At 41.8% G+C, this 16893-nt stretch overlaps 1 protein-coding gene across 5 annotated transcripts in view; it reads right to left on the bottom strand.

Annotated features, from left to right (window-relative positions):
- The window catches only part of LOC134341158 (CUB and sushi domain-containing protein 1-like), a 2430601-nt gene that overhangs the window by 600937 nt on the left and 1812771 nt on the right, over positions 1-16893 (bottom strand). For all 5 annotated transcript variants that reach the window (XM_063038952.1, XM_063038962.1, XM_063038968.1 and 2 more), the window contains one exon: positions 15534-15646. In XM_063038952.1, coding sequence (XP_062895022.1) covers positions 15534-15646 — 113 coding nt within the window. The remainder of the gene's footprint in view (positions 1-15533; positions 15647-16893) is intronic.

Raw genomic sequence — 16893 nt, 5'->3', positions numbered from 1 at the left:
ATGGGAAACCGCTTCTTCCCTCAGGCCGTAAAACTACTGAACTCCCTGTCACTACCCTGGTCTCAACACATCTGAAGCGGCAGTAGAAATATACTGATTACTTTTCATTTGCTTCATAAATGTACCTTATTATTTGTTGCTTTATTTGTGGTAACATCATTTTTTATGTTATGTGTGTGAGTGAGTTACAGGTACTCTGTTGTGTATCTTGATCCGGAGGAACATAGTTTTATTTGGCGGTATACATGTGGATGGTTGAATGACAATAAACTGAACTTGACCTTGAACTTGAAACTGCACACAGGCAGCAGCTAAATTCAGGATTGAGTCTGTGCTATCTGACTCTTTGTGACATGCCTCTACTACTGATGTACATGGTGGTAATTTGAGTATTGATTGTGCTCTGTTAGGAACACAGCTTTCTTAGACCAGAGGACAGCTCACATTACTACAGAACTTAGCAAATAGAATAGTACGGCACAGTACAGGCCCTTTGACCTACAATGTTGTGCAGATCTTTGAACATACTTTAGGATTGATTTAAACCTTCTCACCTACCTAGCCTTCCATTTTTCTCTTACCTATGTGCCTTTCTAAGATTATTTTAAATGTTCCTAATGTATCTGCCACTATGTTCCAGGTACCCACCACTCAATGTGTAAAACACCAACCTCTGACATCCCCCCTTATACCTTCCTCCAATCATCTTAAAAGTATAAACACAAAAGGTTGTGCAGATGATGGAAATATGGATCAAAACACAAAGTGCTTGAGGAAATCAGCAAGTCAGGCAACATCTTTATTAGGGCTGGAAGTGTTTTACCTCCTTATTGTGGTTTTTGTCCCCTTTCTTTTCCAGTTCTGATGAAAAGCCTCAGCCTAAAACATTGACTGGTTATTCCACTCCATAGACTATGCCTGACATGCTGAGTTCCACAAACATTTTCTGTGCGTTACCTTAAAGGTATGTCCTCTTATATTAGCCATTGCCACTTTAGGGGGAAAAAGGTGCTAGCTATCCACTCTTGCTATGCCTACTATCATCTTATGCACCTCTATCAAGTCACCTGTTATCCTCCTTCACTCCAAAGAGAAAAGCTCTAACTCTCTCAACCTTTCTATATGTCATGATCCTTAATCCAGCCAGCATCCTGATAATCTCCTCTGCACCCGGTCTAAAACATCCAAATCCTTCCTATACATACTTTTGTGTATGCATTTCTCATTCATTGACTGCACCGTTTTGATCCAGGGATGACAGTGAATGTTGATATTGTTTATAAAACGATCAAATGAGGATTGAGTTCAAAAGCCATGAGATACTGCTGCAGCTCAGTTAAACCCTGGTTAGACAAAATTTGGAGCATTTTGTTCACTTCTGGTTGCTTCATTAAAGGAGGTATGTGGAAGCTTTAGAGACCCACTTTCACTGTGCGAGTGGGTATATTCAATGCTCACTTTATTCATGTCTACACAGCTACACAGATCAGTCTTTCATGGACAGCTGCAGAATAAAATCTTGCTCTGCAACTTAATTAGATTGTGAATCCTTGCTCCAATATTGTTATGTTTGTACTTTCTAGTCAAACACACATTAATTGAATTCTCCTTGTAGATCACTCAGGAGTATTTCCAGTATAGTCAATTAGTACATTACCCAGTGACTCTGCCGAGTATTTGAATTTTGGGTGTGTGTGGGTAAATGTGTTTTCTAAATTATCTGTTTGCTCTAAGTTTAAAGTTCAAAGTAAATTTATTATCAAAGTATGTATCTGTCAGCATATACTCACTTTCTTGTGACATTCACAGACAGTACAAAGACTTACAATGGAATCAATGAAAAACTACACACAAACAAAGACAAACAACCAGTGTGCAAAAGTTCATAGCGTAAAAGCTACATATGAAGTGCAGTGCAAGTAAACAGTGAAGTACAAGATCCTGATGAGATAGATCAGGGGTCCCCAACCTTTTTTGCACCGCAGACCGGTTTAATATTGACAGTATTCTTGCGTACCAGTGGGGTGTTCAAGTAGGGTTAAACTCACCTCAACATGTCTTTTACAGTTAGGGTTGCCAACTTTCTCACTCCCAAATAAGGAACAAAAGTAGCAGTCAAATCCCACCACACGTTATCCTGGGAAAAGACTACCGTGACCATGAAGCCTTGGGTGGGCACCTGTGTGCGCATGCGTGATGTGCGCATGTGCATACGTGCTGAAATTTTACCCACAAATCCATTTTGCCTTCATCTTCCCCACTATACTGTACATACATTATTTCTACTATATATAGGTTGTGTATTTATCATATCATTCCTGCTTTCACTATATGCTAGTGTTATTTATTTTCGATTTTATGTGTTATTTGGTATGATTTGGTAGGTTATTTTTTAGGTCTGGGAACGCTCAAAAATTTTTCCCATATAAATTAATGGTAATTGTTTCTCCACTTCATGCCATTTCGGCACGAAAGATTTCATAGGAACGCTCTACTTTAGCGGGGGAAATATGGGACAAGGGTATGGGACAAACCAATTTAGCCGAATGTACGGGATGTCCCGGCAAATACGGGACAGTTGGCAACTCTATGTTCAAGTTCAACAGTGCGTGACAGGGAATGAGGAAAGGTGCAGCTGACTCATATCGTTTCCTTACGGTCCGGTAGCACACTTTTTGCGCCCGGTAGCAGTCCGCGGCTCGGTGGTTAGGGACCACTGAGATAGATTATGAGGTTAAGATCCCATCTTATACAAAGATCCATTCAAGAGTCTGATAACAGTGGATAACAGCTGTTCTTTAGCCTGTTGTGAAGTGCTTTCAGGCTTTTGTATCTTCTGCCTGATGGGAGAGGAAAGAAGAAATAATGTCTGGTGTGGGTGGGTTTTTGATTATATTGGCTGCTTTATTGAGGTAGGGAGAGGTATTGACAGTCAATGGAAAGGTGGTTAGTTCCCATGATGCGTTAAGCTGCATCCACAACTCTCTGCCATTTCTTTCTGTCACAGGCAGATCAGTTACCATACCAATCATTTATACATTTAGATAAAAACCTTTCTATGGCACATTGATAAAATTGGTAAAGGTCGACAGGAGCATACCAAATATCTTGGGTCCGTACTCACTGGAATTTAAAAGGATGAGGGGGATCTCATTAAAACCTTTTGAATGTTGAAAGGCCTAGACAGAGTAGATGTGGAAAGAATGTTTCCCATGGTGGGAGAGTCTCGGACAAGGGGGCACAGTTTCAGGACAGAGGGACATCCATTCAAAACAGAGATGAGAAGAAATTTCTTTAGCCAGAGGGTGGTGAATTTATGGAATTTGTTGCCACATGCAGCTGTGGAGGCTCAGTCGTTGGGTGTATATAAGGCAAAGACTGATAGGTTCTTGATTGGACATGGCACCAAAGGTTACAGAGAAAAGGCTGGGAAAAGGGGTTGAGGAGGAGAAAAAAGGAGCAGACTCAATGGGCCAAATGGCCTAATTCTGCTCCTGTGCCTTATAGTCTTAGCTTTAACTTCCTGAGGAAGTAAAGGCGTTGCTGATCTCTTTTGGCTGTGACATCAAAGCAAGCTGCACCAGGGCAAGTTATTACTATAGTGCTGTTCACTCCTAGGAACCTGAAGCTTCCAACCTACTCAACCTTAGCACCATCAATGTAGGCAGAGAGATGTGAACCAACCCCCATCCTTAAGTCAATGATCAGCTCTTTCATTTTGTTTTATTGAAAGAAAGGTTGCTGCCATGACACCATGTCACTAAGCTCTCTATTCAAGAAAACCATAAGTTTTCTCCAATAAAATACCACTCAGCGTGCTTAGTGTTCACTGTTTACTATTTACCTATGCTGCACACTCCATGAACTTTGAAATACATTGCATTAACTTATTTGTGGTAATATTTTGTTTTCTGTGCTGTGTGAGATATATGTTTTGAGGTTGCATCATGGTCCAGAGGAACATCATATCATTTGGTTTTACACACGTACAGTCAGATGGCGATAAACTTGAACTTGAACATGGTTAAAGCATTAAGTTAATTCCATTATCAAAATGTACAATATTTTGAAGATGGTATAGTCCACAGACTCTAACACTGATAGAGTGGACTATGGAATTCAATCTCTGCTTATTGACCGCATGCACAGAGCAGGCTGAACATCGCAACAGCAAACCTGTTGAGTCTCTCATCACATTTATAAGCATGAACCCTGGTCAGCAAAATGATAATCATAAAGCTATTGTGCTGAAAATCAATAATGATTTATCACAGAACATTCTTGACATTGTGTAGTATATTAGTACTTAGTTGTTCTTTCCATCATGAGATTGAACTCTGCTTAGCCATATATCCAATATCATGATATTAACCTCTTTTTTAAAGCATTGAATCAATTGGAGTCTAAGTTTAATCCTGAGACCAATTTTTGGCCTGTCACATGTAAAGCGTTCTAACCAAGCCTGGTTTGAAAGATTTTCTTTCATGTATAATTGTTTTCTGAAAGAACCATCACACTTTTAGGGCAGCTACGCAATCAATCTCTGATCCTCGGCAATACCTCTTGGTAAGCAAGAATTGGGTGTTTGATTTTTTTTTACATCTGAACAGCAGATCCCACAAAAGTCAGGGACTAAACCCTGCAGTGATTGCTGAGGTTACAGAGAGGCTAAAGAAATGCAGCTAGTTGATTAAAAACTGATGACAAGGAGACAATTTCATCAATGAAAAGTCTCAACGATCTCCTATATCAAACAGAGAAGGACAAATGTTGTCTTCTGTTGAAAACAAATGATTGCAAAGTGCTATGTTTCCAAATAGTGTTTCCACATGAAACTGCAGATTGAAGAACATCATCCTGTCAAATGGAGGAGTTTGCTGTTGGATCCATTTCTACATGTTGAAGATGCTTCTAGCTCCTGCATGTCTGAGATATGCACTACTGCTATTACTGTTTCAATTTAATCCTAAGTGGAAAACACAAAAGAACAGCACAATATGGGCCCTACAGTTCACAATGTTGTGCCAATCTGTATAAATCTACTCCATAATCAATCTAACTCTTACCTCCTACACAGCCCATAATCCTCAATTTTTCTTACAACCATGTGCCTACCTAAAAGTCTTTTAAATGTCCCTCCATACACCCACCAGTCTCTGTGCAAAACAGACTTTCTTTGTTATTCCCCATTATACTTTCTTATAACCCCCTTAAAAGTATGACCTCTCATATTAGCCATTGCCAACCTGGGGGAAAATGTGCTGACTGTCTATTCTACCTATTCCTCTTATCATCTTACAAACATCTAACAAGTCATTTCTCATCCTTTTTCGCTCTAAAGACTAAAGCCCTAGCTTGCTCAATCTATCCACATAAGACATGCTCTCTAATCCAGGTAAAATTTTCCGGCATCCTCTCTAAAGCTTCCACAGCCATACTATAATGGCATCATAGAGTCTTAGAATACTACAGCACAGAAACAGGGCCTCAGCCCATCTTGTCCATGCCACACCTATCCTGTCCCATCAGCCTGCAACCAAAGCATAGACATCCATACTCCTCCCATCCATCTACCTGTGTAAATTTCTCTTAAATATTGAAATCAAACCTGCTTTCATTGCTGGTGCTGGCAGTTTGCTTCACACTCTCACCACCCTCTGAGTGAAGGTGATCCTCTTCATGTTTCCTTAAACATTTCACCTATCACTCTTAACCCATGACCTCTTGCTCTAGTGTCCCTCAACACCAGTGGGAAAAAAGTCTACTTGTATTTATTCTATTTATACCGCTCATAAAAGTTGCTGGTGAACACAGCAGGCCAGGCAGCATCTGTAGGAAGAGGTTCAGTCGACGTTTCAGGCCGAGACCCTTCCTCAGGACTAATTGAAGGAAGAGTAGGTAAGGGATTTGAAAGTTGGAGGGGGAGGGGGAGATCCAAAGTGATAGGAGAAGACAGGAGGGGGAGGGATAGAGCCAAGAGCTGGACAGGTGATAGGCAAAAGGGAATACGAGAGGATCATGGGACAGGAGGTCCGGGAAGAAAGACAAGGCGGGGGGGGACCCAGAGGATGGGCAAGAGGTATATTCAGAGGGACAGAGGGAGAAAAAGGAGAGTGAGAGAAAGAATGTGTGCATAAAAATAAGTAACAGATGGGGTATGAGGGGGAGGTGGGGCCTTAGCGGAAGTTAGAGAAGTCGATGTTCATGCCATCAGGTTGGAGGCTACCCAGACGGAATATAAGGTGTTGTTCCTCCAACCTGAGTGTGGCTTCATCTTTACAGTAGAGGAGGCCGTGGATAGACATGTCAGAATGGGAATGGGATGTGGAATTAAAATGTGTGGCCACTGGGAGATCCTGCTTTCTCTGGCGGACAGAGCGTAGATGTTCAGCAAAGCGGTCTCCCAGTCTGCGTCGGGTCTCACCAATATATAAAAGGCCACATCGGGAGCACCGGACGCAGTATATCACCCCAGTCGACTCACAGGTGAAGTGATGCCTCACCTGGAAGGACTGTTTGGGGCCCTGAATGGTGGTAAGGGAGGAAGTGTAAGGGCATGTGTAGCACTTGTTCCACTTACACGGATAAGTGCCAGGACGGAGATCAGTGGGGAGGGATGGGGGGGACGAATGGACAAGGGAGTTGCGTAGGGAGCGATCCCTGCGGAATGCGGGGGGGGGGAGAGAAAGATGTGCTTAGTGGTGGGATCCCGTTGGAGGTGGCGGAAGTTACGAAGAATAATATGTTGGACCCGGAGGCTGGTGGGGTGGTAGGTGAGGACCAGGGGAACCCTATTCCTAGTGGGGTGGCGGGAGGATGGAGTGAGAGCAGATGTACGTGAAATGGGGGAGATGCGTTTAAGAGCAGAGTTGATAGTGGAGGAAGGGAAGCCCCTTTCTTTAAAAAAGGAAGACATCTCCCTTGTCCTAGAATGAAAAGCCTCATCCTGAGAGCAGATGCGGCGGAGATGGAGGAATTGCGAGAAGGGGATGGCGTTTTTGCAAGAGGCAGGGTGAGAAGAGGAATAGTCCAGATAGCTGTGAGAGTCAGTAGGCTTATAGTAGACATCAGTGGATAAGCTGTCTCCAGAGACAGAAACAGAAAGATTTAGAAAGGGGAGGAAGGCGTCAGAAATGGACCAGGTAAACTTGAGGGCAGGCTGAAAGTTGGAGGCAAAGTTAATAAAGCCACACTCAGGTTGGAGGAACAACACCTTATATTCCGTCTGGGTAGCCTCCAACCTGATGGCATGAACATCGACTTCTCTAACTTCCGCTAAGGCCCCACCTCCCCCTCATACCCCATCTGTTACTTATTTTTAGGCACACATTCTTTCTCTCACTCTCCTTTTTCTCCCTCTGTCCCTCTGAATATACCTCTTGCCCATCCTCTGGGTCTCCCCCCCCCCTGTCTTTCTTCCCAGACCTTCTGTCCCATGATCCTCTCGTATCCCCTTTTGCCTATCACCTGTCCAGCTCTTGGCTCTATCCCTCCCCCTCCTGTCTTCTCCTATCATTTTGGATCTCCCCCTCCCCCTCCAACTTTCAAATCCCTTACTCACTCTTCCTTCAGTTAGTCCTGACGAAGGGTCTCGGCCTGAAACGTCGACTGCACCTCTTCCTACAGATGCTGCCTGGTCTACTGCGTTCACCAGCAACTTTGATGTGTGTTGCTTGAATTTCCAGCATCTGCAGAATTCCTGTTGTTTCCGCTCATAAATTTGTATGTATTTGTCAAATTTCCTCTCAATCTGCTACGTTGTAGGGAATTAAGTCCCAACTTCTTCAACATTTCTTTACAACTCAGATCCGCAAGTCCCGGTAACATTCTTGGAAATTTTCTCTGTACTTATTCCTTGCTAATTACAACTTTCCTGTAGGTAGGTGACCAAAGCTGCAGCCAAATTCATGCTCACCAACATCTTATACAATTTCAAAATAATATCCTAACTCCTGCACTCAATACATTGATTTATGAAGGCCAACATGCCAAATGCTTTTTTACAATGTTATCTACTTGTGATGCCACTTTCAAGAAGTTATGGATCTGTATTCCCAGATCCATTACTGTCCTACCATTCAGTATGTAGGAACTACCCTTGTTGGTCCTTCCAATGTGCAAACCTCAAACTTGGATACATTAAGTTCTATATGTCATGTTTCCAGCTGGTCCATTTCCCTCTGAGCTTTGACAGTCTTCCTTGCGACCACCACACCCCCAATTTTGGTGTCGTCTGCTAATTTACTGATCCAGTTTACTGCATTATCATCCAGATCTTTGATATAGATGATAAACAACAATGAGTCCAGCACTGATACCTGCAGCACAACACCAGACACAGGCCTCCAGTCAGAGAGGTAACCATCTGCCAATCTCCAGCTTCGCTTGCAAAGCCAGTTTAGTACCTTACCTTGAATACCAAGCGACTGAACCTTCTTGACTAACCTTCTATGTGAGACCTTGACAAAGTCCTTCCTAAAGTCCATATGGACAACGTTAACTGACTTGCCTACATCTACTTTCCTGATAGCATTCTCGAACAACTCTATAATGTTAGTTAGATATGACCAACTATGCACAATGCCATGTTGATTAACCCTGATACCTATGTATCTGGTCCCTTAGAATATCTTCCAATCATTTTTTCACGTCTGATGTCATGCTCACTGGCCTATAATTTCCTGGCTTATTCTTAGAGCCTTTCTTAAAAAATGGAACAACATTAGCTGTCCTCCAGTCCTCTGGCACCTCACCCATAGCAAAGGATGTTTTAAGCATCTCTGCTTCGGCCCCTACAATTTCTGCTCTGGTCTCTTACAGTGTCCAAAGGAACAGCTTGTCAGGCCCTGGGGACTTATCCACCCTAACCTGCAAGAAAACAGCAAATACTCCCTCTTCTGTAACCTGAATGGGGTCTATGAAGTTGCTGCTGCTTTGCCTCACTTTTGTAGACTGTGTGTCCATGCGCCAAATAAATAAAATGCAAAAAATCCATGTGTGATGTAAGATCTCCCTCATCGCTTTAGGCTCCATGTACAGATTATCACTATTTTATTCTGAATGGAACATACAAGCTCCGTCCTCTCAAAATGTCACTTTTGAAGGCCTCCCACTTTGCTTCACCAGAAAACAACCTGTCCCAATCCACATTTGCCAGATCCTTTCTGATACAATCAAAATTAGTCTTTCTCTAATTTAGAATCTCAACCCAAGGACCAGACCAATCCTTTTTCAGAATTACTTTGAATACAAAGTGTACCCCTACACAAACTTCTGAAACAATGCCCCTCCTGCAACTAACTCTCACAAATGGCTCCAATATCATAATTCCACATGTTGATCATGCTCTAAGCTCATTTGCCTTTCTTACAGTACTCCTTGCATTGAAATATATGCAGCTGAGAACATTAGTCCCACCATGCTCAACCTTTGGATTCCTGACTTTGTAAACAGGCTTAACAACAACTTTCTCCACATCCACTCTATCATCTGTTCTGATCTGTGTTAAGCTCCAAAATTTAACGCAATACTTCAAGTGTGGTCTAACCAGAATTTCATAGAGCTGCAACATTATCTCGTGGCTCTTGAGCTCAATGTATTGACCAATGGTGGCCAGCACACCAGGTATCTTCTTAACCACCTTATCAACTTGCACGGCACCTTTCAGGGATCCATGTACTTGAATACTAAGATCCCTGTTCCACCACTTTGCTAAGAATCTTGCCATTGCTAAGTTCTCTGCCTTCCAATTCAATCTTCAAAGTTATCACATCACATTCTTCTGTATTAATATCTAACTGTATTTTTCTGTCCAACTCTGCATCCTGACTCAATCCCGTTGTAACCTACGACAACCTTCTAAATGACAACTCTGACCTTAACAAACTCTCAAAATTAGGAGTTCAAATTTCAAAGCAATTTCTTTATCAAAGCATATAAACTGTAGGTCACCATATATTACCCTGAGATTTATTTTCTTGCAGACATTCACAGCTAATAATAAGAAACACAAATAAAGGAATCAATGAAAACCTGCCCACAAACAAAGTTGAGCGAACAACCAATGTGCAAAAGAAGACAAACTGCAATTACAAAAAAAGGGAAAGAATAATAACAAATAACTAGTATTGAGAAGATGAGTTGTAGAGTTGTAAAGTGGAATTCGTTCAGTGGTCAGGTCTGTGAGGTCATCCACGCTTGTTCAGGAACCTGATAGTTGAAGAGTAATAACTGTTCCTGATCCTGGTGGTGTGGCCTTAGATTCCTACAGGAACAGTAGGAGTGAGAAGAAAGCATGGCCTGAATGATGGGGGGTCTTGATGGTAATGCTGTTTTTTTTGTGGCTGCATTCCTTGTAAAAATGCTCAACGGTGAGGAGGGCTTTGCTTGTAAGGAAAAAATTCTCTTGATGAATTCCCTCATTCACTTCTTTGGGATCTAATTGTTCACACCAATGCATAAAATTCAAAGGTATTGATCTTCATAGAATGATATGCAGTTTGACATCAGGTGCTTTTATCTTGAGAATCAAAGCTTTCCACTTACATCTGACCAATACATACTTGATACTGATGTGTCAATGTACAATGATGTGTTAACTTCCCAAACCTCCAATTCTTATTATCTTTAATCATTAAGATTCAAGATTGTTTAAAATCATTTCGAATACAGTAGTGTAAAGGAGAACAAAACAATTGCCACTCCAGATTTGATCAGAACAGAAAGAACACACAATAAGATAAAGAACACAATAATGAAAAAAACATAATAGATATAAATACATAGGCTGATTGTATGCCCATTAAGTACAGGAGTGTCTGTACCTAACAGGACACAAAATAATAAGGTAGTGATGATGAGTGGGTTAGTGAGTGGGGGTGTAACCACAATGCTACTGTGGCGAGTGACAATCAACTTGAATTTGAAGTTGAACTTCATTTCAAAAGTAGGACTATTAACAAAACTTCACAAGATAATCAAAACAGATGCAGCTGAAAAGTGCATGTTCTACTGTCTCTGCACTCATGACTGTGTGGCTAGGCACAACTCATTTGCCAATGACACAACCGTTGGCAGAATCTCAGATGCTGAAGAGGAGGTGTATAGGAGTGAGATAGACCGGTTGTTTGAGTGGTGTCATAACAACTAGCTCACATTCAGTGTCAGCAAGATCAATGAACTTATTTTGGACTTCAAGAAAGGGAAGTTGGGATGCATGCCAAACAAAATGTGTACAAATGTGAGAACACATACCAGTCCTCAAACTACTCATCAGTCAGTGGTGGAAAGGGTAAGCAGCTTCAACTTCTTGTGTGTCAACATCTCAGAGGATCTATTCTGGGCTCAGCACACTGATGCAATCATGTAGGATGCAGACCAACAGCTATTCTTCATTAGCATATCTCTTCATTTGCTCTATCACCAAAGACTCCTAAAATTTCTATTGATACACAGTGGTGGCATTCTGACTGGCTGTATCACAGCCTGGTATGGAGGCTCAAATGTGCAGCATCACAAAAGACTACAAAGGGTTGTTGACTCAGCCAGTTCCATCACAAATTCAACCCTCCCCACTATCAAGGACATCTTCAAGAGGCAATGCCACAAGAATGGAGCATCCATCAATAAGGACTCTTACTATCTGGGATATGCCCTTTTCTTGTTAATGCTGTCAGGAAGGAGGTACAGGAGTCTGAAGAGCCACGCAGTAATTTAGAAACAGTTTCTTCCCCTCTGCCATCAGTTTTCTGATTGGTCCATGAAGACTACTTTATTATCCGTCTTCACTATTTATTTTGTAAGTTAATAACAATTGTGTGTCTTGGTTGCAAAATAACCTGATTCTGATAAATCCCATTCACTCAATCCATGATCAATTAATAGTATACAATATAAACTAACTAACAGACTATTTTCAAGTGTTAACATAATCACAACAAAATGAAAAAAAGGCAAACAACAGCAAAATCAAACAAGTGCTGCAGGAAGATCATCACCTCGGTAAGAGATCCCTTTGGTCTTCCCAGAAATTTGCTGGTCTTCCAGCACAGCAAGATGTCTGTAAGGAAATGTTGCTGACTGACACAATCCAGACTGCAGGAGGATGTACTGAGGGATGCACTGAAGATCAGTGTAGCCAATGCTAAGACGTGGAGAATGACCATGGTCCAATCTCCACTGCACAGCCAAGGGTTGAGACTGGTGGGAAACCCCTCAAACACTGAAATTATGACCCCAGAGGGACCATGTGAATGGCAGAGACCTCAGTTCTTTACTATCCCTGTCGAAACCTCTCCAGTATTTTGATTTTCCTTAAACAACACAATAATTATTTGTAATACAATAAACTGTGTAAGGAATTGGTAAACTTTATGATATATTGTCGCAAGGTCTTAACTGAACTTAAATTTTAACTGAATTGTATATTCAGTGTAACTCAAGGCTGACGGATCAGTTTCAACTGAATCCTGTACCACTCTTCAATATGCCTATAAGTCAGAACACTGAAAGAGCCAAAGAGATTTGGCAAGGTTGAACTAAAATAAGATTTATGGTATTGCTTCTGAACTGAATTAAACTGAACTGAATTGAATTGAGATGAAAGAAGAATGGAGGTCTACATGAGAGGGAAGGGTTAGAATAATTTTAGACTAAGTCCAGAAGTCAAGGCCAGATGGCCAGAGCTCCAGGTCTGCAAATCCGCTGAGGAGGTGAAAGGACTGTGAATCCACAAGTCTGTTAGAGACTGGAAGCCAAAGACAGTTTGTCCAGGGGTTGGAGAATTGTGTATGTGTATTGATGGGTGGGAGACGGGTACAAAGCATGAGGACTAGAACTGCCAGACTGAGGAACAGCTTCTTCCCTCAGGCTGTGAGACTAATGAATACCCTGCTTCCACCGAGGTCTTGTCACTAGGACAGCAAGCTGTTTACTGTTTACTTGTGTTGTGCATTACATGCATTTATAATTACAATTTTATAACTTATTTATGGCAATATTTTGTTTATGTGTGGTGTGTGATATATGTTTTGTGGGTGCACCATGGTAATGACAAAAAACTTAAACTTGAGCTTGAACTTGAGAGAAACCGTCTTGTTTTGCCGTTGTTGCTCTGTCCCTTGATGTCCTGTTTTGTTGTGTTCTGTGATATTCTGCCGAGCATGTTGGCATGCTACGTTGGCGCCAGAATGTATGGTGACACTTAAAGGCTGCACCCAACACATCTTTGTGTGTTGGCTGTTAATGCAAAAGATGCATTTCACTGTATGTTCCAATGTACATGTGATAAATAAATCTGAATCTGAACCTGTAAAAGTTGGCACAACATTGTGGGCCAAAGGGTCAGCATGTGCTATACTGTTGTAAGTTCCATGTTCGATATTTATTGTCCATGATTTATTACCATCACATGTACCAAGATGCAACAAAGAGCTTGTTTTGCATACTGTTCACACAGATCAATTCTTTGCACGGTGAATTGAGGTAGAACAAGGTAAAACAATAACAACACAGAATCAAATGTAACAGCCACAGAAAAAGTGCAGTGCAAGTAAATAATAAGAGGTAAGGTCACAAAGAAGTAAATCAAATTTTTTTAACAGCCTTTACTCATGAGCATTTATATACAGTATATTCTAGAAAACTGTGACTAACAACAGTAAACTTGAAAATAAACTTAGAAATGATTCTTCGTCAAAACCTCATAAAGTGAGTGCTATAAGTCTGACAAGGTTTTATTTCAATGTCTTAATACTACTCTGTAAAATAAGAAGCTTTTTAAAATGTCACATTAAAATTCACAGACACAACTACGTGGCAAATCAAAGACAATGGGTTCTGAGGATGCCGAAAATTTTGAGCAACACACACAAAAATGCTGGAGGAAGTCAGGATTTCATCAGGATCAATATGTTGACTGTTTAATCCCCTCCATAGATGCTGCTTGGCTTGCTGAGTTCCAGCAACATTTTGGGTGTGCTGCTGACATGGCAAAGTTGTGTTGGAAACTCATTAGATATGCAGAGGTAGAGATCAGCCTGAGACCGTGATGTAGTGGTTAGCACAAACACATCACAATGTCAGCAATCTTTGATCGGGGTTCAATCTCCACCGCTCTCTGTTAACACTTTTTATGTTCCTCTCATGTCCATGTGGATTTTGTCCAAGTGCTTTGGTTTCTTCACACACTCCAAAAGACTCATGGTTAGGCTTAGACTTAACAAATCGTCCTCATGTTATGTTGGTGCCAGAAGTGTGGCGACTCAATCTTCACTGCTTTGGTTTGAAGAAAACGACGCAATTCATTGTATATTTCAATGATTTGATGTACACATGACAAATGAAGCTAATATTTAATTGCAAACAACAGGAATTCTGCAGATGCTGGAAATTCAAGCAACATACATCAAAGTTGCTGGTGAACGCAGCAGGCCAAGCAGCATCTATAGGAAGAGGCGCAGTCGACGTTTCAGGCCGAGACCCTTCGTCAGGAAGGGTCTCGGCCTGAAACGTCGACTGCGCCTCTTCCTATAGATGCTGCTTGGCCTGCTGCGTTCACCAGCAACTTTGATGTATGTTGCTAATATTTAATTGGTTACTCTGAGAAAGGATACCATGGCAGCATAGTGGTTAGCGTGATGCTTTTACGGCTCAGAGCGTTGGAGTTTGGAGTTCAATTCCAGTGTTTTCTGTAAGAAACGTGTACCTCATTCCCATGAGAATGTGGGTTTCCTCCAGGTACTCTAGTTTCCTCCCACAGTCCGAAGATGTACCGGTTAGTAGGTTAATTGGTCATTGTGAATTTTCCTACAATTAGGCGGCAGTTAAATTGGTGGGTTGCTGAGCAGAATAGCTCATTGGACTGAAAGTGCCAGTTCCATGGTGTATCTCCAAATAAAAATTTGTTGATGACAATTTCCTGCATATTTTTATAATATTTAAGTTTGGCATTCACAGCTCTCCTTGGCAGTGCATTCCACAGATTCACCACCACTTCATCAGTCAGGGAACTGACTTCATAAATTTGTATGTTATGTAGTAGTTAAAGCTAAAGATAGCGATTAGCTTTATTGGTCACGTGTACATTGAAACATAAACACATGCAGTGAAATACATCATTTATGTCAACGACCAGCATAGTCGGAGGATGTACTGGAGGCAGTCTTCAAGTGTCAGCACATTTTCAGCACCAATGTACAACCCACGAAGCCTAACCCGTATGTCTTTGGAATGCGGGAGGAAACTGGAGCACCTGGAGAAAACCTATGCAGTCACAGGGAGAACATACAAACTCCTTATAGGTAGCAGACAGAAATAAACCTGGGTCACTGCCGCTGTTAAGCACTACGCTAACTGCTATGTTTCTGAGTACATACATTGTAAGCCACACATGATTGACGACCCAAATGTATTTGTTGTTTGGGATGCAAACATCAGTTGTTTGAAGGATAATAACTGTCAGACCAGATTAATATACTGTATGGCACAAGCATTCCACATCTCCAGAAGGTAAGCCATCATGCATAAAAGCATACCTTGGTAGATAGCCTTAAATCCAAGTGATCCAATGGTTTCATCAGACTGTAAATGGAGCCACATTTGATTGCTCATGCTGACAATCAAGTCAGGGACGCTCGAGCCTGTAAGTCTGAAATGTGAAACATGTAGATAATTAGCACAATTAGTGAGTGTCAAATGTTTCATTTAACTTGTTAGAAATTGTGCCTGATATTTATCATTTGTTAAATAACGGCTTTTAAGAAGTGAATCAATACTCATAATGTCCTCAGCATTGTAAAGGATCCCTCCCAGCCAGCGGACGATCTGTTTGACCTCCGACCATCAGGTAGAAGGTACCACAGTATAAGAACAAGGACTAACCACTTAACATTCTACAGAGGCTGGAAATCCAGAGCAGCACACACAAAATGCAGGAGGAACTCAGTAGGTCAGGGAGGATCCATGGAAATCAATAAAAGTCAATATATCAGGCCAAGACCTCTCTTTAAGACAGGAAAGGAAGGGGCAAGACACCAGAATAAAAAGATGGGGGAAGACGAAGGAGGACAAGCTTGAAGATGATATATGAAGCCAGGTGGGTGGGACAGGCGGGAGAATAAGGAATCTGATAGGAGAGGAGAGTGGACCATGGGAAAAAGAGAAGAAGGAGGGGCCCCTGGTGGAGATGATAGGTGGATGAGGACAAGGTGTAATATGCCAGAGTGGGGATTGCAGAAGAAGGCAGGGGGAAGGGAAAAGACAAAAAAAATACCAGTAGGAGAAATTTGGTAAGATGGTGGTGCACTCGGGTGCAGTGACTTTTATAGGGTTGACCTAAGATGTTATTGTCTTTTTTAAATGTATTTTTATGATCTCAAGACCCTACTCAGGACATGAAGAGCTTAAAGTACTGCAAGTCTACTCCATTAGCGAGTGAAGGAGCTGGGCTTGTTGCAGATGGTGATATGGCTTGCAACAGAGAGGCAGCAGTACACAAACTAAGCGTGCAGTTTTACAGCATGTGATAGCTTAGTTGCTTTTCTTGCAATTGCAGTACCCTGTTGGACATTGGCGGTATGGAATGCTGTGAGCCCAATTAGTTAGTTATTGGTGAAAGGCAGGGAAGCTGCTTGGGCTCAGTCATAGCAAGGACTGGCTTCAAGCTGCGGTGTCACTGGTTTTCAGCTGCCCAGGGGAGGTGTTAGAGTCAGGCTCTCCACCAGAGTTCCGGAAGTGGTGTGGTGCGGTTGGTGATACACATAAATTAAGATGTTTGCTGGCCTGGGCTAGCACCAGTGGTATCAGCAGTTGGTCTGCTACCTGTCCTCAGGGGAGGGAGAGATAAGGCACACAATAAAGCAGCATTTGGAGGTGTTAATGAAGGAGCCATCAGTC

Source organism: Mobula hypostoma, chromosome 2, assembly GCF_963921235.1.
Source record: "Mobula hypostoma chromosome 2, sMobHyp1.1, whole genome shotgun sequence".
NCBI classification, from domain to species: Eukaryota; Metazoa; Chordata; class Chondrichthyes; order Myliobatiformes; family Myliobatidae; genus Mobula; species Mobula hypostoma.
The sequence above is the reverse complement of the archived record's forward strand: the minus strand, read 5'-3'. Positions and strand labels throughout refer to the sequence as shown.